This window comes from Taudactylus pleione, unplaced genomic scaffold (assembly GCF_031769625.1).
Source record: "Taudactylus pleione unplaced genomic scaffold, aTauple2 ptg000040l, whole genome shotgun sequence".
NCBI lineage: Eukaryota > Metazoa > Chordata > Amphibia > Anura > Myobatrachidae > Taudactylus > Taudactylus pleione.
In genome coordinates, this window is record NW_028284442.1 from 4,193,634 (window position 1) to 4,217,395 (window position 23,762).

Below are 23,762 nucleotides of genomic sequence, written 5' to 3' on the forward strand. Positions count from 1 at the left end.
AAGACGTGCAAAGAAAACTAAGAAATATTACATAATAAGCAGATAACTTGAAGTTAATATTAAATACAATTTGGGATTAGGACACAAGATCATTGATGTGAGGTTCTGAATTTGTTGTGGACCCGGGGTGGTGATAGGAGCAGACACAGAAGCAGACTTAAATGAAAAAGTGGAGTTTTTAAAAAGTTACTTAGAAGACATGGGAATGGCAAATAAAAAGTCCAGGTATAGCACTAAAGTGCACTTGATAACTGTAGTGGGGGTTAACGGTAAATGTCCAGATAGTGACAGGCAGGAACAGTCCTGTAAACAAATATGGTGAGCTGTAACAGAATGCAGATATGATGAGCTGTAACTGAATGCAGGAATGATGAGCTGTAACTGAGTGCAGGTATGGTGAGTATGGAAGTCATGAAGTTTCCGGCTGCTCCAGAGTCTAATAGAGCAGAGACGAAGACAGGGTTGGGCTTGAGATCCAAAGCTAAGGAAATCTTGAAATCTTTAGTGTTTGAGGATGGGCAAATAACTCCTAACTTGATGTCCCCGAGGTCAGTTAGGAACGGGCGTTTCACAACTTGCGGGAGCAGGAGGCCACCAGGTGACCCGAATCTCTGCAGTACAGAGAGAGGTTTTTTAGCATCCTACTCTGACGTTCCTCTTTGGAGAGATGGGTTTGGTTCACCTGCATGGGCTCCTCATCTATAGGAGGATGGGGTGGACAGTTAGGCAAGGGAGATGTAAATGACCTTTGCCGGTCAGTTCTGTGCTTTTCAGCCTGACGTTCTTTGAAGCGTAGGTCAATTTTGTTGCAGAGTGAGATCATATCATTTAAATTGGTAGGAAGCTCACGGGTAATCAGATCATCTTTAAATCGGTCGGAAAGGCCATGCCAAAAGGCTGAGGTGAGGGCCTCCTCGTTCCACTTAAGCTCTGATGCCAAGATTTGAAACTGTATGGCATATTGGCTGACAGGACGGGTTCCTTGTCTCAGGGTCATGATGCTGGATGATGCTGACACTGTGTGTCCAGGTTGATCAAAAATCCTCCTGAATGAAGATACAAAGTTTGTATAGTTATCCAGCAGTGAGCTGGAATGCTCCCAGAGTGGGGAGGGCCAATCCAAAGCTGAGCCAGTCAGCAAGGACATAATGTATGAAACTTTGGTTCTAGCGGGGGGAAGTTATCAGGCTGTAATGTAAAGTGTATATCACACTGATTTAAAAAACAACGACAGAGCTTAGGATTGCTGTAAAATTTGCTTGGCATGGGTAGATGTAGACGAGGGGATACCCTGGTCCCTCTATTACCAGGCACAGGAGGAGGTGAAGTTGCTGATACCCCAGGGGTGATTAACGAGGTTTGCAGATTATCTTGGTGTTTAGACATCTCCTGTAGGAACTGGGCCATTTGATGTTGCATAGGTTCCAGGTTTTCTAAACGACTTGCAATACAGCAAAATAAATCCACTCCAGACTCCTGTTCCATGGCCGGATCCATGGGTCAGTGCAAACTGTGAGGTTCTGAATTTGTTGTGGACCCGGGGTGGTGATAGGAGCAGACACAGAAGCAGACTTAAATGAAAAAGTGGAGTTTTTAAAAAGTTACTTAGAAGACATGGGAATGGCAAATAAAAAGTCCACGTATAGCACTAAAGTGCACTTGATAACTGTAGTGGGGGTTAATAGGAAATGTCCAGATAGTGACAGACAGGAACAGTCCAGTAAACAAATATGGTGAGCTGTAACAGAATGCAGATATGATGAGCTGTAACTGAGTGCAGGTATGGTGAGCTGTAACAAATTCAGGCTGAGGTAATGAAGTCCAGCTGGGAGTGAAGGGAGGCAAGGTGCAGGGAACAGCAGGTTCAGGTACTCAGGTGGTTAAAAGGTATGTGGAGGGTGCAGGGTATATCCAGCAGTTTGGAGCAGGCAAGGTTCAGGCTAGAAGTGTATAACAAACAGGCAGGTAAGGCACAGGTACTCTCTCTCAGCCGCGGCTGAGAAACACGTTGCACTGGCAAAGGAAGGAAGGCTCTGGACCTTCCTAAATACTCAGTGCCGTGCTGTGACTGGCTGGAATGAGCACATGACCTACCAGGATTGGACAGCCAGAATCACATGGCCGCAGGCAAGATGGCGGCGCCCATGCCAATGGAATGGAAACACCGCCAGACCTCACCAGGCCTAGTGACAATGTGCCCACACAGAAGCAAGCATAGCCATTGCCCCTCGCCAAACGCCAGCACTGCTGCCAGAGACCCCCCGCCATAACGACCTCACAGGTAATACCCGGTGACTACCATGCCGAGAAGCCCTTGCCGTGACAGTACCGCCCCTTATGGGTGGCCTCAGGACACTCACCAGGCTTCTCTGAATGGGCAGCATGGAACCTCTTGATGAGTGCAGTGGCATGGACATCTCGGGCATCGGTCCAACAACGTTCCTCTGGGCCGTAGCCCCTCCAGTCCAGTAGGTACTGCAAATGTCCTCTGCGGAGACAGGAATACAAGACCTGGGAGACCTCATACTCTATGCCCCTTTCAGTCTGGACATGGGGAGAAGCAGGCAGGACTCTGTGGTATTTGTTTAGCACCAGGGGTTTCAACAGGGAGACATGAAAGGAATTGGGAATTTTCAGAAAAGGGGGTAGCTGAAGGTGATAAGCCACGAGGTTAATAAATTCTATGATGGAGAAGGGCTTGATGAAGCGTGGAGCAAATTTCATGGATGGTCGTAGGTTCCGGGTGGACAACCAGACCTGGTCTCCAACTTGCATACGTGGTACTTTCCTATGCTTCTTATCAGCTTGAAAAATTTGTAATGGGAGGACGCCTTCTCCAGGTCAGTACGAACTTGAGACCAGATTGAGGCAAATTTCCGTACAGTGTCTTCTACAGCTGGGACATCAAAGACGAGGAGGCTTTGAAATTCAGGAACCCGAGGATGAAGGCCGTAGACCACTTGGAATGGTTTGGTTCGTGGAAGAGTGGTAGGAGGCGTTATGTGCGAATTCAGCCGATGGCAGCAATACAGACAAATTGTCTTGGGAAGATGTCATAAAAATCCTCAGGAAGGTCTCAAGGTCTTGATTAACCCTTTCAGTGGAACCGTTGCTTTGTGGGTGATAAGCCATAGAAAAATTTAGATTTACTTGCAATACAGAACATAAGGCTCTCCAAAAGTTTGCTGTGAATTGAACACCACGGTCAGAGACTATCTCAGCTGGAAGACCATGGAGACAGAAAATATGTTGAACGAACAAGTGAACCAAGTCAGAGGCAGAAGGCAATTTCTTTAGTGGTATGTAATGGACCATTTTAGAGAATCTGTCTACTATGACCCAGATGGTAGTGAACCCTTGAGTATTCGGCAGATCCATGACGAAGTCCATGGAGAGATGTGTCCATGGACGTGATGGAATAGGTAGTGGCAATAACTCACCAGCCAGTGCCTGATGTGAATATTTATGCTGGGCGCATGAAGAACATGAAGAAATAAATTCTGACACGTCTGCTTTCATGGATGGCCACCAATAGCCTCTCTTTAAAAATTCCAAGGTCTTCCGGGTACCTGAGTGACCTGCAAAGTGATAAGAATGAGCCCAGGTGAGGAGCTGCTTCCTTAACTCTGGGGCTACAAAGGACTTCCCTGAAGGGGGCTGTAACTGTAAGGTGGCGAAGACTCTTGACTCCAAAACAGGGGTACTTTGTTGATTCTCTGATTTGTCATCACAGCAGAAAGATCTGGACAGGGCATCTCCCTTTTGATTAAGGGCTCCAGACCGGAAGGTCAGAGTGAACTGTAACCGAACAAAAAATATCGCCCATCGGGCCAAACAAGGTCTCACGCACTGAAGATTCTTGAGGAAGAGAATATTTCTATGGTCCGTGAAGACAGTGAAGGGAAACTTGGCCCCTTCCAGCAGGTATCTCCATTCTTTTAATGCTAACTTTACTGCTAAAAGTTCTTGCTCAGCAATGGCATAATTGCTCTCAGCAGGAGAAACTTCTTGGAGATGAACCCACAGGAATGAACTCGATTATCGTCATAACACTGGGAAAGAACTGTACCCACGGCCTCTGAAGACGCATCCACTTCCACTAGAAATGGCCTATCCAGATCTGGTTGTCATAAGACTGGAGCTGAAATATATGCCTGTTTTAAAAGTTGGAAGGCAGTCTCTGCCTCAGGTGGCCATATGGCAGGGTTAGCATCTTTTTGGGTCAACGCGGTAATGGGAGCCAATAATGATGAAAATCCTTTAATAAAACGTCTATTGTAGTCGGCGAACCCAAGCAATCTCTGGATGGCTTTCAAAGTTTGGAGTAATCTAAAATCGCCTACACCTTCTTGGGGTCCATTTCTAGACTGGAGCCAGAGATGACGTAACCAAGGTATGGCACACTGGGAACTCCAAAGATACATTTCTCCAGTTTGTAGTAAAGGTGGTTCTTTCTCAGATGGGACAATACCTCCTTCACATGTTCATGATGTTTTGTTACAGAAGACGAAAATATCAATATATCGTCCAGGTAAACTACAACCGAGATGAACAACAGGTCCCGGAAAATCTCATTAACAAAGCCCTGAAACATGGCAGGGGAATAGCACATCCCAAAGGGCATCACAAGGTATTCAAAGTGTCCATTTCTAGTATTAAAGGGGGTCTTCCATTCATCACCAGCACGAATGCGGATGAGATTATAAGCCTCTCTCAGATCTAGCTTTGAGAATATGGTGGACCCTTTAACTCTGTCAAACAATTCTGTGATCAGGGGAAGAGGATATCGATTCTTAATCATTATATCATTGAGGCCCCGGTAATCTATATAAGATCTTAGGCCTCCATCTTTCTTGCCAAAGAAAAAGAAGCCGGCTCCAATGGGAGAGATGGAAGAATGAATAAACCCCTTTGCTAGGTTGTCCTGGATGTACTCTGACATGGCTTGAGTCTCAGGCATGGATAGAGGATAGGTGCAACCATGAGGTGGCATCTTGTCAGGTAGCAGCTCGATAGGACAGTCCCATTCTCTGTGGGGAGGTAAGATGTTCACCTGTTGCTCGGAAAAACATCAGAGAACATCTGGTACTCCTTGGGAATATCTGGTGATGTTAACGAAGCTGTCTTTCTTATAGGTCGTATTTTGGGAAGGCAGGATTAATGACAGTCAGTTCCCCATGAAAGAATCTGCATTGAACACCAGTCTATCCTGGGATTATGTTCGCGTAACCAGGGTAGTCCTAAAATGATTTCTTGAGAAGCCTCTGGTATCACTAAGAACTTTAAAGACTCGGAGTGGAGTGCCCCAACACGAACTAATACTGGTTGAGTTTCCTTGGTGACCAATCCTTTAGCTAGAGGACGTCCATCTACAGAAGTCAGGGAAATTGCTTGCTTGAGACATGAACAAGGAATCTGTAGTTTATCAACTAGGTTGGAAGTCATGAAGTTTCCGGCTGCTCCAGAGTCTAATAGAGCAGAGACGAAGACAGGGTTGGGCTTGAGATCCAAAGCTAAGGAAATCTTGAAATCTTTAGTGTTTGAGGATGGGCAAATAACTCCTAACTTGATGTCCCCGAGGTCAGTTAGGAACGGGCGTTTCACAACTTGCGGGAGCAGGAGGCCACCAGGTGACCCGAATCTCTGCAGTACAGAGAGAGGTTTTTTAGCATCCTACTCTGACGTTCCTCTTTGGAGAGATGGGTTTGGTTCACCTGCATGGGCTCCTCATCTATAGGAGGATGGGGTGGACAGTTAGGCAAGGGAGATGTAAATGACCTTTGCCGGTCAGTTCTGTGCTTTTCAGCCTGACGTTCTCTGAAGCGTAGGTCAATTTTGTTGCAGAGTGAGATCATATCATTTAAATTGGTAGGAAGCTCACAGGTAATCAGATCATCTTTAAATCGGTCGGAAAGGCCATGCCAAAAGGCTGAGGTGAGGGCCTCCTCGTTCCACTTAAGCTCTGATGCCAAGATTTGAAACTGTATGGCATATTGGCTGACAGGACGGGTTCCTTGTCTCAGGGTCATGATGCTGGATGATGCTGACACTGTGTGTCCAGGTTGATCAAAAATCCTCCTGAATGAAGATACAAAGTTTGTATAGTTATCCAGCAGTGAGCTGGAATGCTCCCAGAGTTGGGAGGGCCAATCCAAAGCTGAGCCAGTCAGCAAGGACATAATGTATGAAACTTTGGTTCTAGCGGGGGAAAGTTATCAGGCTATAATGTAAAGTGTATATCACACTGATTTAAAAAACAACGACAGAGCTTAGGATTGCTGTAAAATTTGCTTGGCATGGGTAGATGTAGATGAGGGGATACCCTGGTCCCTCTATTACCAGGCACAGGAGGAGGTGAAGTTGCTGATACCCCAGGGGTGATTAACGAGGTTGCAGATTATCTTGGTGTTTAGACATCTCCTGTAGGAACTGGGCCATTTGATGTTGCATAGGTTCCAGGTTTTCTAAACGACTTGCAATACAGCAAAATAAATCCACTCCAGACTCCTGTTCCATGGCCGGATCCATGGGTCAGTGCAAACTGTGAGGTTCTGAATTTGTTGTGGACCCGGGGTGGTGATAGGAGCAGACACAGAAGCAGACTTAAATGAAAAAGTGGAGTTTTTAAAAAGTTACTTAGAAGACATGGGAATGGCAAATAAAAAGTCCACGTATAGCACTAAAGTGCACTTGATAACTGTAGTGGGGGTTAATAGGAAATGTCCAGATAGTGACAGACAGGAACAGTCCAGTAAACAAATATGGTGAGCTGTAACAGAATGCAGATATGATGAGCTGTAACTGAGTGCAGGTATGGTGAGCTGTAACAAATTCAGGCTGAGGTAATGAAGTCCAGCTGGGAGTGAAGGGAGGCAAGGTGCAGAGAACAGCAGGTTCAGGTACTCAGGCAGTTAAAAGGTATGTGGAGGGTGCAGGGTAAATCCAGCAGTTTGGAGCAGGCAAGGTTCAGGCTAGAAGCGTATAACAAACAGGCAGGTAAGGCACAGGTACTCTCTCTCAGCCACGGCTGAGAAACACGTTGCACTGGCAAAGGAAGGAAGGCTCTGGACCATCCTAAATACTCAGTGCTGTGCTATGACTGGCTGGAATGAGCACATGACCTACCAGGATTGGAAAGCCGGAATTACATGGCCGCAGGCAAGATGGCGGCGCCCATGCCAACGGAATGGAAACAACACCAGACCTCACCAGGCCTAGTGACAATGTGCCCGCACAGAACCATGTGCAGCCAATGCCCCTCACCAAACACCAGCACTGCTGCCAGAGACCCCCCCGCCATAAAGACCTCACAGGTAATACCCGGTGACTACCATGCCGAGAAGCCCTGGTTGTGACAATTGAAATCTATGATAAAAATATTCACTCTACATAATTTTCTTTGACTCATTACACAACCATTGGTGACATTATTATAACACTCTTTCTCAACCTGGGTATAGTCTCTTCCATGGGTGTCACTGTGATGATCAGGGGGAAAGTGAAACATTTACTGTAATGGCGGCATGGAACAGCCTGTTGATAATTATATACATAGGGAAAGCAGAATGCAAGGGATGAAAGTCTATCCCTGAATCCCTGAAAAAGACAGCATATAGGGTATGTTGGCTACACTTTTATTGTCAATTGTTAATTTTTCATAAATTGTAATATCAAATGTGATAAATATATACATACAATTCATTCTCTTCTTGTTTATAGCCAATGCTTAAAGTGGTACTAGCGATGTGGTGGAACTCACCTCCCTGGAGCTTATTTAATAAAGGGACAGTGTGTGGCCATGGCGTCTACCACAAAAAAGGGGTGTAGTCTAAAAAAGGGGTAAGGTCTCAAAAAGGAGTGTGGTCTCAAAAACGGGTCCTGGTCACACAAATGTATCACCAATTCAGTTACGCCACACAGTAGCACAATCTTATTCACATCACACCACATGGTAGTATCCCTTATTCATTATATGACATATAGTGGTGCCCCTTTTACACAATGCCAATATGTGTCCCTTATACACAATGCCCACAGTAGTAGTGCCCCTAATACACATAATGTCCACAGTAGTAGTGCCCCTTATACAAAGGTCACAGCAGTAGTGCCCCTTCATATAATACCCACAGCAGTAGTGCCCCTTATGCATTGCCCACTGTAGTGGTAGTGCCCCTTATGCAGTGCCCGCAGAAGTGGTGCCCCTTATGCAGTGCCCCCAGGAGTGATGCCCCTTATGCAATGCCCGCTAGCAAAGCCCCCATTAGTAGTGCCCCCGTAGTAGTGCCCTATTATTAGTTCCCCCAGTAGTAGTGCCTTCTTTAGTAATGCCCCCAGTAGTAGTGCCCAAAGTAGTAGTGCCCCCAGTAGTAATGCTTCCTGTAATAGTGCCCTAGTAGTAATGCCCCCTGTAGTAGTGCCCCCTGTAGTAATGCCCCCAGTAGTAGTGCCCCTTGTAGTAATGCCCCCTGTAGAAGTGCCCCCAGTAGTATTGCCCTCAGTAGTAGTGCCCCCAGTGGTAATGCCCCCATTAGTAGTGCTCCTTACACAAAAAAATACAATACTTACCTTAAGCCCCTCTCCTGCATCCTCTGCTGTCTGACTGGCTGCTCCTCGGATCTATGGGAGAGACATTATGGTGTCATGATGTCTCTCCCATAGTGCCTACTGTGAAAGCTGGAAGCCAAAGCTCAGAGTGAACTCTAGCATTTGGCTGTTGCTGTGGAGAAGGAGCCAGGCACCTTCTGGTAACAAAATCTCAGTGGGCACCCGGCAAATGGAGCTTCCCTGCAGCATCGGGGTGACTGGCTGGGTAAGGTTGGCCAGAGGAGGAGGAACTGTTTCTGTCTCCAAATAGAACTGATGGAACGCAGTTCCGCCCCATTCCGGCCACATTTTATCTAAAAACAGTTATCTTAATTACAAATGTCCTGTATTGCTTTGCAAATGTTAGGGGTACAAACAACTCAAATGGACTGTCAGTGGGTATCCAGGTGGAAAATGTCGCTGGATTAGAAACATGGTTGGTAACATTGTGTTACGGAGCTTGATGGAGAGAAATAGGCTCGTATTGTAAGATACAGCTACGTTATTGTACTTCTGTAAGTGGTAGAGGTGCAAATACTAAGCATAGAAGAAATGCCAAGTTCATTCAACCGTTGTTTAGATTTAAGTGGACATTAAAATATACTTAATAAATACATTCATTTTTTAAAAGTAGGAGGGCAAATAATCAGTTTTTGCTTGCTGAAGTACTACATTAAATATTTCAAACCAAAATTGTACAATAATGTATGCGCAATAGTTGAAATTATAAATGGCAGTTAAATTAATATATTATCTATTTTCCCAATAAAGCTCTAATTATAAAATTTTAGAAGTACATTTTAATCATTGTTCATAATGTCTACATTTAGTTCCTGCAAACATCCAACAAAATAAGCAAATAAAAGCAGTCAAACATACTACTCTAGAAGAACAAAAGCATTCTGTAAATAGCATTTTATTTATTCTAACTAATATTCACTGTGCATTGTTTTTGCTGGTAATGGCCTCTCTATTCCAGCCAAAACCCCTATTCTTTTACATTACTTCTGAGCATTAATGGACTTTAAAAAGCTCATTGGGGAGTATAACAGATGAAGACTTTCCACTAAGAGATATTAAAATGTAATGTTTGCTTATTTTCATTTTCTTTATGTACTTAAAGTTTAATCAATGTTGCAGGTTGAGTCAAATAACATTTTGATCTGTGCTATCAAAGAGTCATGTTTTGTGTTATGCTTTCAGAACACTAATGGGAGCTCTACAGCTAAACTTAGGAGGGGCACCAGAAGGACCAGCAGGAACTGGCAAGACTGAGACCTGTAAAGACTTGGCTAGGGCAGTAGCTAAACAGGTACAGTAATCATTTTACAAATGCCTTTTTCTGCAGTGCAATTGTTAATGCAGTTTCATAAGTTTGATGACCAATTGCCAATGACAGCTGCAGCACTATGATGAGGTTGGTATAAGTGGCAAGACGAGCCAAAAGTGGTAACATTCCAGTAGTACAACATATTACCTTGAATGTTACTGTGAAATAAATTGCTTACCACTTTACATAAAGTTAATACCTTTGTTAGTGGCTTTGGTTAGCGCTACTTGCCAATAGAAATGTATAACTTTAAACGTTCCACAAAGTTATATTTATATAGGAATAAAATAATTACCCAGATTAAATGGAAATGCATATACTGTACAATTTATTCAAGGGAATACACAAACATTTAAAAACTTTTGAAAAAAAATATACAGAATAAATGAGGGGTATAATTCCAGTTGTCAGTCTCTCACCAATGTTTGGTCCATAAGTGTCCAAGATGGCTGTGTGCAAATATCCCCTCACATGCAGTCTAATGCAATGCATTTTAGATCTCCAGGATCCTTCCTCAGGCAAAGATTGCTCAAATGTGGCTCAAAATTCTGTTTCCAGGCAGCATTTTTGCATGACTTCCGGTGGAATCAGAAGTTCATGCGTATCAAAACGCGGCCGTGACTTCCGGCTGAAGTGGCAGTTCATGCATTCCAAGTCGCAGCTGTGACTTCCAGTGGAACCGGAAATTCATGCGTTCCAAGTCATGGCCGTGACTTCCAGTAGAACCGGAAGTTCATGCATTCCAAGTCGTGGCCGTGATTTCCGGTGGAACCTGAAGTTCATGCATTCCAAGCCGTGGCCATCTTTAACTTATGCATTCCACCGTTAAATAGCGTGGCTTCCGGGGAATATGTCTTGTGTTTCAAACCCTATTTATTTCTCTTTTTCTTTTATGGCTAAACTAATTTATATTCCTTCCAGCATCTTAAGAAACGCCATACTTTGCCTAACTGTAATTTTCTTCCTATATCAGCTTGGTTTAGCCTTTGAAACGATTGTCACTTTAAAATACTGGGAGACTCGAATAAATCCCTGCAGCATCTGAAGATCACAACCTATTGCTTTTAGCCTAACGTCTGGCATTGACCAAAAATACGTAAATTTTGGTTTATGGTTAGAAGCTTTATTATCAAAATAATGGGGGTTACATAGCTGGGAAATCCACCTTTTACCTTGTTTTGCATTGTGGTCTTCCACCTTTCTCTCAACTGAGATTATTCCCTTTCCATCAATATTAATCACTTTGGCCAGAAAATCTATTTTGGTGAACTGGCGTTCTCCATCTCCCCACTTTGGAGCTTGTAAAATTTGAACTGTTATTCATATTGTATTATGATCTGAGCACAGCAATGATTGATATAGAGAGGGGTGAAGTGAAGTCCCATAATAAATGGCATTTCGATTATTTGCCTGCTGCCTCTTCCAGTAAAAAATTAAGGTTTTTGAAAACATTACATGGCCTCAGCTTAGTCAATAAGCCTGTTTACTTAGTTATTTTACCATTTAATAGTATTATCTATGAGAAAGTTTTGCTTCCTTTTCTCTAAGGGGAGTATTCAATTAGGTGCGAAAAGTCTGTCTCTACGGAACAGTATCGCCGGTGACGTCATTTTGCCAGGCGAAAACTTATCCCCGTATTCAATTCCCAAGACTTTTTGCCGGTGCAGAAAGGCAATGCATTGGAATAGGTGAAAAAGATTTGTCTGTGAAACCTGTCGAAAAAAAGTGCAGAATTGGGATTTTGGGGTGCAAACTTGCGGGAACCACCCAGCACCCTTGGGACAGTCCCCCAAAGGTAAACTGTGTCAAAAAAAAGTTTTAAAAAAACTTTCATTTTTAGTGCAAAAAAAAACAAAATTGGGGGACAAACTTAAAAGCTAGCGAAATAGATCAAGGGGGGTCCCCAAGTATGGAGCAGGTGTTTCTAAGTTTGCAGGTGGTTGCGGCAGGTGGCTTTTTCAAGTTTTTTCAAACTTTACTTTAGCAACTTTAAACTATGCTAGCACCCATTTTCATGTACCCCAAATTTGCTGGGACTACTTATTTTCTCCCCAAAAAACTGCTAAATGCTATTCTTCACCCCTTCTGTAAAGACGCTAATTAGCAGCTATTGAGAGCATTTAAGTACCCCAAATACCTTAGGCAGGCCTATTCAGGGGAATCTCTAGTGATCCTCAATGTCAGTACTTCTTTTGGAGGGTGGCAGGTGTCAAATCTGACAGGACTTTTTGCTGGTTTTGAATTTGCCGGTTTCCATTTTTGCTGATTTGTAATCGAATACGGGGATAAGCGGGGACGAGCATGATAATTTTCCACATGCAAAACCAGTGATGACGGCAGAAACTCCAGCATGCGAAAAGCCTGGGACTTTTCGAACCTAATTGAATACATTATCCGCCATCATTATATATTTTCAACCAGACCTTTTAGTGTCCCCCTTCCAGTATATATTCCCAACACCCCATATCTCTATTTCTCATTCCTTTTTTTAATTTCTTTCTCTTTTTCTCCCCTCTTTTTGACTTTCTATACTAAAAATTTGATAAAGTAATGATGGAAGACACCCAGCCTCATTATCCTCTTTTTGTTTTATGCTGACTATATATAGCGATATTTATATTTGGTACTGTTATTTTATCATTGATGTTTGTTCAGCTATATGATGGCTATGTCCACAGCAAAACTTTTGTTAGTCTCAAATTTCCACACCCAAGTTATAAATGATATATTCTGCTTTAAATACAGTAAGGTCGATAAATATTGGGACATTGACAGAATTTTCAGATTTTGGCCTCTATTCACCACCACAATGGTTTTGAAATGAAACAAACAAGATGTATTTTAACTGCAGACTTTCAGATTTAATTTGAGGGTAATTACATCCAAATCGGGTGAACGGTGTAGGAATTACAACAGTTTCAATATGTGCCTTCCACTTTTTAAGGGGCCAAAAGTAATGGGACTATCAACTCAAAAGCTATTTCATGGACAGGTGTGGGCTATTCCCTCGTTATTTCATTATCAATTAAGCAGGTAAAAGGTCTGGAGTTGATTCTAGGTGTGACATTTGCATTTGGAATCAGTTGATGTCGACTCTCAATATGAGATCCAAAGAGCTGTCACTATCAGTGAAGCAAGCCATCATTAGGCTGAAAAATCAAAACAAACCCATCAGAGAGATACCAAAAACATTAGGTGTGGCCAGATCAACTGTTTGGAACATTCTTAAAAAGAAAGAATGCACCGGAGAGCTCAGCAACACCAAAAGACCCGGAAGACCACGGAAAACAACTGTGGTGGATGACAGAAGAATTATTTCCCTGGTGAAGAAAAACCCCTTCACAACAGTTGGCCAAATCAAGAACACTCTCCAGGAGGTAGATGTATATGTGTCAAAGTCAACAATCAAGAGAAGACTTCACAAGAGTGAATATAGAGGGTTCACCACAAGATGTAAACCATTGGTGAGCCACAAAAACAGGAAGACCAGATTAGAGTTTGCCAAACAAAATCTAAAAAAGCCATTACAGTTCTGGAACAACATCCTATGGACAGATGAGACAAAAATCAACTTGTACCATAGTGATGAGAAGAGAAGCATATGGAGAAGGAAAGGAACTGCTCATGATCCAAAACATACCACCTCATCAGTGAAGCATGGTGGTGGTAGTGTCATGGCGTGGGCATGTATGGCTGCAAATGGAACTGGTTCCCTTGTATTTATTGATGATGTGGCTGCTGACAAAAGCAGCAGAATGAATTCTGAAGTGTTTCGGGCAATATTATATGCTCATATTCAGTCAAATGCTTCAGAACTCATGGGACGGCGCTTCACAGTGCAGATGGACAATGACCCGAAGCATACTGCAAAAGCAACCAAAGAGTTTTTTAAGGCTAAAAAGTGGAATGTTATGCAATGGCCAAGTCAATCCCCTGACCTGAATCCGATTGAGCATGCATTTCACTTGATGAAGACAAAACTGAAGGGAAAATGCCCCAAGAACAAGCAGGAACTGAAGACATTTGCACTAGAGGCCTGGCAGAGCATCACCAGGGATGAAACCCAGCGTCTGGTGATGTCTATGCGTTCCAGACTTCAGGCTGTAATTGCCTGCAAAGGATTTGCAGCAAAGTATTAAAAAGTGAAAGTTAGATTTAGGATTGTTTAGTTTGGCCCATTACTTTTGGCCCCTTAAAAAGTGGGAGGCACATACAGAAACTGCTGTAATTCCTACACCGTTCACCTGATTTGGATGTAATTACCCTCAAATTAAATCTGAAAGTCTGCAGTTAAATCACATCTTGTTTGTTTCATTTCAAAGCCATTGTGGTGGTGAATAGAGGCCAAAATATGAAAATTCTGTAAATGTCCCAATATTTATGGACCTGACTGTACATTGCAATATCTTTTGTTTATGGCTTCTTGTTTTGCTATGTCTTCCTCGAATAAAGTATTTAAACACACACAGAGACATAAACATACTGTATACAGATGTATGAAGCTAACATTTTTCATACAACATAAACTTTTGAAAAGTACTGTACTATTAAACATGGAATGATATTTAACTTATAAAATTAAATAATAATTTTGATGTATAGGAGTATTAATTTATTTTATATATAAAGCTAGACATAAGGTCATATAAATTGAGCAAACAAATGATGCCTAGGTACATGCATGATTTGAATAACAAAAGTTCAAATAGAGAAATAATTCTAGATGCAGTCAGTCACCCTGTAGTTTTATTACTGCAAAAATGCATAACACTTTATTAAAACATTAATCTAAATAACCAATACCTGTAATAAGGAATTGGTGAAAAGAGGTCCCCGCCGAAAGTAAATTGATCAAGCTAGAATTTAATTAGGTAGGGAGGCAGAAAAAGCAGTGCAGCCTTGGCCACAACTTGCTAAGATTTGGGATACAAAATTGGAAAGAGGAAGGTGGCGCCTATCTCAACTTATTTAAAAATACCAGGCCCCTCCCACTAACAGCCCACTGGCTGCGTTGGTCATGCTCTGATTTAGGGACGCCTTGGGTGATTGTATACACACCAAGGCATGTTTATATCAAAGCGTGACCGCACACCCAAGAGTGGTATATCTATTACATACTGTACAGTGCATCTCATATTTTGAAAGTATCCTTTCTTTATCATTAGTCCTCCAATTCTCAGGAACACTTCCAATTCTCCAAAAGATTGTATACTGTTTGTTCAATAGAACTATCATTTTTATCTTTGAAATGAAGGGGAAAAAGGATGGCCTTCCCACAACAGTCTATGTTCGTGAATGTGCTAAGTCACCTCAATGTTACCCCAGACACCCACTACATTTTTATCAAACTTCTGAGATTTAAAGTGGGAATTCAATTATATCCGTTAAGTTAATAGGTATTAATTGAATGCTGACCCTATTCAATAGACCCAATATCGAGGAGACCCAAAAAGAAATCCCCAATAAGTGTGCTGTTATCAGGTGATAACAACCACTTAACGCCTGAATCCATGAAGTTTTTACGGATTCTGGGTGTTAACAGCTGATTAACCGTGTTAATATGTTCAGTTAATGGCTGTTAACAAAGCTAATGGGTGAAAAAGGTAGGCTAATTGAATAGCCTTGGGCGATTAAGCCAGAGGTTCTCTCCCTTTTTCACCAGTGATAACTTGTCATGTGTATTTGTCATCTGTATTTAAATTCCCCCCTATGTGTCCCCTGCACACCTCAATCGCAAATCTCTGACTCAGTGCACACGCAATATGGATGCATGCACAGTGCAACATAGACAAATTGACATTTGACATTTGCTGTGTGTGCAGCTCTGAATCAGGCCCTAATTCTCTTGGTTTTGCACTGCTGCCCTTAGATGGACTGCCCACTGCACATGATGATGGTGTATGTCTACCCTGTGCTGCATGCACATATGATTCACAGATCAGATCACACCTTTTATTAAATTCAACTTTTTGGTTTTTCTCCTAAAAAGCCACTTGGGTTAATCTCATGTTTGAGGGACAGACTGGGGATTAAAATAGGCCATGGCATCCTCTGTGTGTGCACCACAGGGAAAGGGGGCATAGCAACATGGAATGGGGACATGGCCATATTTCACTTGGGCATGGCATTGTGGCATACCCTGCCTTAGCATGCCAGGAGGGCAGAGGGCATGCAGGCGGGGGTGCTGCTCAGCCAGGCATCCAGATGGCCAGACCTGGCCAATCATGCCTGTCTGGCCAAACATGTGAAATGGCCAGTCCAGCCACTCTGCCTATAGTATACTGGATACATGGTTAAAGATTTTACTGAGCTTCTATATACATAACGAAGTCCATATTGCAGAGTACTGTATTTACTCAATATGCAAGTTTATTTATAAAGTAGTAAATATGAATATAGATGCATTAATGCATGAATTAACTAAATTGACTTTAATGGGTTAAAAACACAATTTGAACAACTTCAAGAAAGAGGAAAGAAAATTTTCTAGGAATTCTGGGGACTAAAAAGGTGGCAAGAAAGGATTCTCATGTCTTTAATGTCTGTATGTGTGTGCTTGTGTGTTCTCTTTACCACTCTTTTCTGGAATTATGTTTCAATGGCTCCTGGCTGCCAGAGCCTGCTATTTATTGTGGTTCCACAAGCTTAAGCATGCGATCAGAACTGCCATAAGAAATCGTGGGGCTCTGGACCCACAAAATAGTCAGCTCCCCCCCCTGTGTTTCTGCAACGCCAGCCCCACTATGTCTCCCCAGCCAACACTCCTTCTGTCTCCCCAGCTGGCACCCCTGTATATTCTGCCACCTACTGCCCACAGACATTTACCTTCTCCTGTATCTTCTGGCTGCTCTTCTATATGCTGCCACATAATCCTCTCTCAGTAGAAGTCACGTGTGCCTTGCCTCAATAAAAAAATAAAAATTATATTGTATTGGGCAGCTGAAATATCCCCCACATTTCTCTCTCTCTCAGCAATACCATTTCTCTCTCAGCAATCCTCCCACATTCCCCTGTCTCAGTGACAACCCCAAATATTTCCCTATCTCTTTCTCAAGGATCCCCTCCACATTTCCTTCTCTCTCCAAGCAATCCCCTCCCCATGTCCCTCTCTCTCAGTGATCCCCCCACATTCTCCTCTCTCTCAGCAATCCCCCCACATTCCCCCCTGTCTCAGTAACACCCCTCATACATTCCCCTCTCTCGTGCAGCAAGCCCACCCACATTCCCCTCTCTTTCCCAGCAATACCCTCCATGTTCCCCTCTCTCTCAGCAATCCCCTCCACATTCCCCTTTCTTAGCAATCCCCTCCACATTCCCCCTCCTTCTCTCAGCGATCCCTCTACATACCCCTCTATGTTTAGGTAATTCCCTTGTCTCGCTCTCTGTGATCCCCCCACACATTTACCTCTCAGTGTTTTCTCAACCACATTTCCCTCTGTGTGCCAGTGATCCAACTCAAATTCCCCCCTGTCAGTCAGTGAGCGCACCCCCCCACACACACATTCCCATCTGTCATTGCCTCCCCACCCACACACACACATTCCCCTCTGTCTGGCAGTGCCCTCCAAAAATCTTTCCCCTATGTCTATCAGTGATACCCCCCTTTTTGTCTGTCAGTGGTGCCCCCTGCCTCCCCATTTACCTCTGTCAGTGCACTATGGGGCCCTCACTGCCACCTGTTGCAAGAGGGTGGATTCCGACTGTCCGAGTAGCAGAGCGTGCTGTTGTAGACAGGCGTGTGCTAGTCCCACTGCTCCAGCATATGCTGAGCTGATCTGGGATGCTCTGAGTTCATTGTCAGGTGGCTGGTCTGGGGGAGGGGCCAGGCGGCAGCCATCAGGAAGTGAAGGAAGCTATGTTCACTGTCAGTCACAGTGACGGCTGCCTGGTGCTGCAATGTGGATCCCCAGTGACATTGATCTGCTACGCGCTGGGATAGTTGTGGGACATTTATCCTAAGGGATACCTGCTGCATTCATGGTAGGCCCGTCCCTGGGCAGGCTCCTCTCTTTGCTCGGACTCGGGACTCCAGACCTGGCAGCCCCCCCTGATGGCAGCCCTGCTGTCAGCCACTAGTACTTGTACCAGAACTCAAACAATTAATGGCTGCCAGGGCTTGCTGGATCAAAAATACACCATTTATTTTTAACTCATAACTATTACCCTCACACTAACTGCTCAAAGGATATCTGGAAGAGTCCCAGTGTTAGTCATCAAATTCTGTGCTGTCCCCATGCTGATCAAATTGAGGGCCAAATGTACTACAGTGCAAGTTTTATATGCGGGACAAACTCTGAACTTCCCGCACATTTGGAAGGTGCGAGTTTGTTCTGAAGCTCACAAATATAATAGGGTGCGAGTTTCTTTGTCCCATTTTGACTTGCATATGAGTGCATGTGTGTTATAACTGCAGGTAAACTCGCACCTTGTAATGTGACTTTCATTTAAATGTGCGAGTTACACCGAGGCATGCACAGATCAGTGAGATCCGTGCATGTTTCTGTGTTTAAAAAAGCTATAAAACAATAAATATAAAAAAAAATTATGTTGGGTCCCCCCCAAAAATACAACCAGCACCGGGCTTTTCTGAGCCAGTCCTGGTTGTGAAAATATGGGGTGAAAAATACACCCCTGAGCATAGGGTCCTGGATTGATTGTGTAAAAAATAGATTAATTAACAAGCTGTAGTAGGTAGAAATAATTGTAAATACAGGCTTATCTGTATACAATGTTTCCTTGGTCTTGTATGTTTTCCCTCACTAGTGGAAGTTATTCCTAAGGGAGGATATCCAAAAAGTACCCCCTAGATATACAGATAACTCTGAACTGTAGAAAATTTGGTACACAAATCTAGCACTTTATTTTCAAGTATTCACTATTACTTGTAATGACAATACACACTGAAACTGTTGTATTCACATTGTATTATCTAACTATGCTGACCCAAGCATTGTAGGTTGAATGCAGATAATGAACCTATGGATAGGTTCCATTTTACCCTTCAGAATAATAAAACTAATAAGCACCATAATACTGTAGAATTTTAGAAATGTTTTCCTATTTTCTACTGTGTATTTAGAATGCCCCATATGCAGTCTCTTCCTTTGCAAGAAAACATTTTTTTCGCCTCTATAATTATGTGGAAACAGCTTGTTGCATATTGTATTGCTAATTTAGAACACATCAATTTGTAATATAAATCGTTTCTCAGTCTCAGCTAAAATACAAGTGTGTAGTGTATGGTTGTAATTTATGAACATATAATTTGTGTCAGCTCCCCTGACATTTTTAAAAGGTTCTGACCGCCTGCTACTTCTATCATGTTTTTTATTATCATGATATTCACTAAGGCAATGCAACATAAACATAGTATATTCATTTCCTTATGTATATCAATGTAATTTATTTTAATGTTTGCAGAAACTACTGTGCCAGACAAAAATACATTTGTACAATCTAAAATGTATTTTTAAAAGTGTATTACTATTACTTAGCTACAAACCTGATATTGCATTTATTTATTTTAGTAAGGTTTTTTGTCCATTTGCAGATCCTTTGCTAATTCTGACAGTCAATAAAACCTTATTATAAGACAGGAACCCAAAGCAACAGATAGAACCGAACGTATAATTTTTCAGTTTCATGCATGAGGAGAAGCGGAACTGTAGAATATTTGCCAATATTTGCTGGTAAATTTTTGTAAGCAAATTAAATCTAAATAAATAATGATTCTTGGAAACCCCCATTTAGGTTGGGGGCCAGATAGTTGCCCTATTTACCCCTTCTTAAAACCAGGCATGCAAGTAAGGGATAAAATTACTTAAAAACACTGTGCCTAATACAAGGTTAAAAGTGTGACCATTTGCAGAGCGTATCTTATGTGTTTTCAATACAGCCAATGCTCCAGAACTGGGCAAATGCAAATACTGTACATACAATGCAGAGTCTTATACAATTCTGCATTTATGACTAAATAAACTTTAGGGCTGTAAAGGGGTTTTCTCACATAAGCAAATTATTTATTATTTACTATTATGTTTAATGACTACTCTAGTAGGGCTATTAGGGGTATATTTACTTAAGTGCAGGTATTTATAAGTGAATATGTTGCCCATAGCAAAAAAATCAGATTCTACGTAACATTTATCTAGCACCTTCTAGAACAGTGTTGGCTAACCTTGACACTCCCGCTGTTATGGAACTACATAACCCAGCATGTACTGCTACAGTTTTGCTATTAGGGCATGCTAAAACTGTGGCAGGGCATGCTGGGATATATAGTTCCACAACAGCTGGAGTGTCAAGGTTAGCCAACACTGTTCTAGAAGGTGCTAGATTCTAGCTAATAGTAGCTAGAATCTGATTGGTTGCTATGAACAACACCTCCACTAAATCTGCACTTTAGTAAATATAACCCTTACAGTCCCATACAACTCCAATAGTGTGGTTAGATAATAACAGTACCAACATGCTACACAGAGTTGCCACTGCATTGTTGACCAGGATGGCTTGAAACTCTTACAGATATCATATAGTATTAGGTACCTATGACGGTCAGTGGAGCCTCAAAATTGCAATGATTTCAGCCCAATTTTGTCTAGACAGAATAATTTTGATAATAAACTGTGTGAGGTCAAATGTAAAACAAGTGGGGGCTGTAATTTGGATGAGAACGGGATTGGAATCCATCATGAATTGGACTAAGCTAGCCTGCTTTATATTTCAAAACTTGTAACATCCTGGAAAAAAAAATCTCCATGTGTCATATAGACATATCTAATGGGTTTTGTTTTGCAGCACTGGTCATACATTAAACCCAACCTGCAGCTTTAAACAGGACATAGACTGAATGAATAGAGCAAGACATGTTTTGTTTATGACTCTGAACTTTTGCTATATTAAAGTAATTTATGTCATTGTACTTTTTTCTATTTTCCAAGTTGATGTTATTGTACTTTTTTGTATTTTCCAAGTTTTTCAATAATGTTTTAATCTTGTTGATTACTTTTAATTATTTTCTGTGCTGTCTCTCATTTGCAGATGTATGTGTTTCTTATTTATTGTTTTTAATTAACTGTGTTGTCAACTGTACCAATTGCAAAAACTTCACATTATGATATTATTTTAATTAAAAGACTACAGACTGGACCGTGTATAGTTCATTTATTTTTCCTCCATTTAGATTTATTTAGCAATAGTCTCTATACTTGTTTGTTATGAATATATAACCTTCTTTATTCTTTTTTTCTTCATCAGTGTGTTGTTTTTAACTGCTCTGATGGACTAGACTATAAAGCCATGGGGAAATTCTTCAAAGGTCTGGCACAGTCTGGAGCTTGGGCATGCTTTGATGAATTTAATCGTATTGAGCTGGAGGTAATTCTAACACCACTTTTTCAGAAAACTTAGTATGCACTGTGAGTACCAATTCTGCAAGTGCAAATATAATTGCAGAAATATAATATTGACTTTCAAATTTAGGTCTTTTATGTGTACATACACATTTACAGTGCACAGCATAATATCAGAAATAACATAGTTTAATGAAAAATATGGATCTTTAAACCATGATTATTATAGCTATTTTTGCCGGCACCATTATATCAAGATAATACTTATATTCATTGCTGCCTTACAATAGAATGGAATTAATTAACTTAAATTTAAAGAGATATTAAATAAAAAAATTGACCATGATAGGAGACTATATGTAATACACATATTTTGTTAGTTATGTCTATTGCCTAAGTCCTTACTTTTCAGCCTCATCTACAAGCATAATATACATATATTACAAGTAGTGGAATAAATATTATAGAATTTGAGTGCTTTTAATTTTTCAATGTCCCAAATATTTTAAATAAGGTCTCCAAACTCCAAACATATTTAAATATGTTCTAACTTTATATTAGTAGTATATTGTAGTAGTTGTTTTGTTTAAATTTATGTATGCAATATACAAACACAAAGTATACTTTTTAATTATTATGTGTGCTTATATCATGCGTTTAATGCAACCACATATATTTACCTTACCAGTGTACTTTATGCAGTTTTAGAGGGAAATGCAGATATGCATTAATTATAATAGGTGAACATTCTCATATTGGGGTCCATTCATCATCACTACACTAAATTTCTACAAAAGCAGGTGAAAAGTAACATGTTCACCTATTTTTGTAGAAATTAAGGATCAGCGCTATTCATTATAAAGGTAATACAGGAAATGTCATTGATATCTCCTGCTTACCTTTCAGCCCCAATATTTCATGCTGTCCCCATACACTAGCACGGGGACCTAAATTCATGAAGCTCCAAAAAGACAAAATTTTCAGAGTTTTACTTTGGGAGCATTCACCATTTTCAGATAGCGTTTGCTCCAGCACCCTCGCGGGTTGCGAAGAGGGATCCACCTCCACCTCTCTCCATCTTTTGCTGGGGCTTTGTGTATCTGTGTGAAGCCCAGCTCACGCAGGCGCACTAGCACTGCAAGGTCAGACTCGGCAGTGCTAAGTTTCACTACACCGAAAGGAGCAGTAAAGAGGATCGTGGAGACAGCTGATTTTTGGATTAGCTGTGTCTGAACCAGAGCAATGCTGAATTGCTCCAGTGAATTTGTATCCACCACTGCAACTCGCAGCGAGTTGGATACTTAATTATTGGAGGCCAGCCCATTCAGATTAAATAATTGCCAATATCAGCGGTTCCCAAACTTTCTTGGTTAATGTCGCTTTTTAGTGTCTAAACAATATATTTATGACACCCTTAGGCCAAAAGTTTCCTGTTAAGATATTCAGCAAAAAATTATTAATATCAGAAATGTTCTTAATATACACACAAATGGGAAGACAGAGAGACACACATTGGGAAACAAACGCAGGGACACACAAAATTGGAGACAGAGAGACTAACATAAAGGAGGTGTTTGAGACCGACACAAAAAGTGTGAGCAGAGACATACACAGACCATAGGAGGAACATGAAGAAAAGAAATGGTGCCAATGTCTCCATACACCCCCTCCCTTTCAGCAATTACCATATTGTACTGTAGACCCCCCCTCACACCCTTTGGTATGTTTTTTAATTGTGCTTCTCCAGATACCCTCCACCCTATTCTGATCTGTGTTTTTTAATATACACCCATGGCTGCAATGTGATGTATTTGCTACAACATGCCCCAGAGCTAACCACTATCCTGTCTGTTTGTTCACACCAGTAGTTTACTTACCTCAGTGCGTCTTCTGTGTATTCTTTACTCCATTCTCGGCTCCTCTGACACAGGCAGCATTGCATCATGATGACATTACGTCCACTGCTGAGTACAAGTAACGGCAGGGTAGATCCTCAAGTCACCTCTTCTCTTCAAGCAGCTGCATCTGAAAGAGCTGCTGTTGGGACAATGGCCACACCAGGGCCTTCTTTGAGATGGCACTGGCAGGACTGCCTGAAGTACCATGTGCAGGATTATGGTTTGGGGCTTTGGATTTTGTGGTCCATACCAACACTGCACACAAGACACTGCCCCAGCGCCCCCTCTGCACTAGCAGCTATGGCACATGCCCCACTTGCTCTACCATTTTTAGGCCTTTGGTAAGTTTTGGGCAAGAATGCACAGATGTGCACTTGTAAGCAGTGTAAATGACTACGCACTATCTCTCTAAGGCTACAGACAGTCTGTCACCCAGTCTAGAAAGGCTGGCACAAATAATTTCATTTGGAACCAGACTACCGACCTTCAGCACCCCAGTGAGTGTGTTGCTATTCCCCGCTGTGCCATGGTGCAAACTTTGGGGACCAGTGATGCTTATTCTTTTAAATATGCACATTGTTTTGCACACAGTCATGCATA

The 23,762-nt window shown here is 41.9% G+C and overlaps 1 protein-coding gene across 1 annotated transcript in view; it reads left to right on the plus strand.

Moving 5' to 3' along the window:
• Positions 1-23,762, plus strand: part of LOC148538322 (dynein axonemal heavy chain 3-like) — a 1,025,530-nt gene that overhangs the window by 257,654 nt on the left and 744,114 nt on the right. Inside the window, exons 13-14 of the mRNA XM_088455384.1 lie at positions 9,787-9,895; positions 21,170-21,289. Of these exons, the coding sequence (XP_088311510.1) occupies positions 9,787-9,895; positions 21,170-21,289 (229 nt within the window). The remainder of the gene's footprint in view (positions 1-9,786; positions 9,896-21,169; positions 21,290-23,762) is intronic.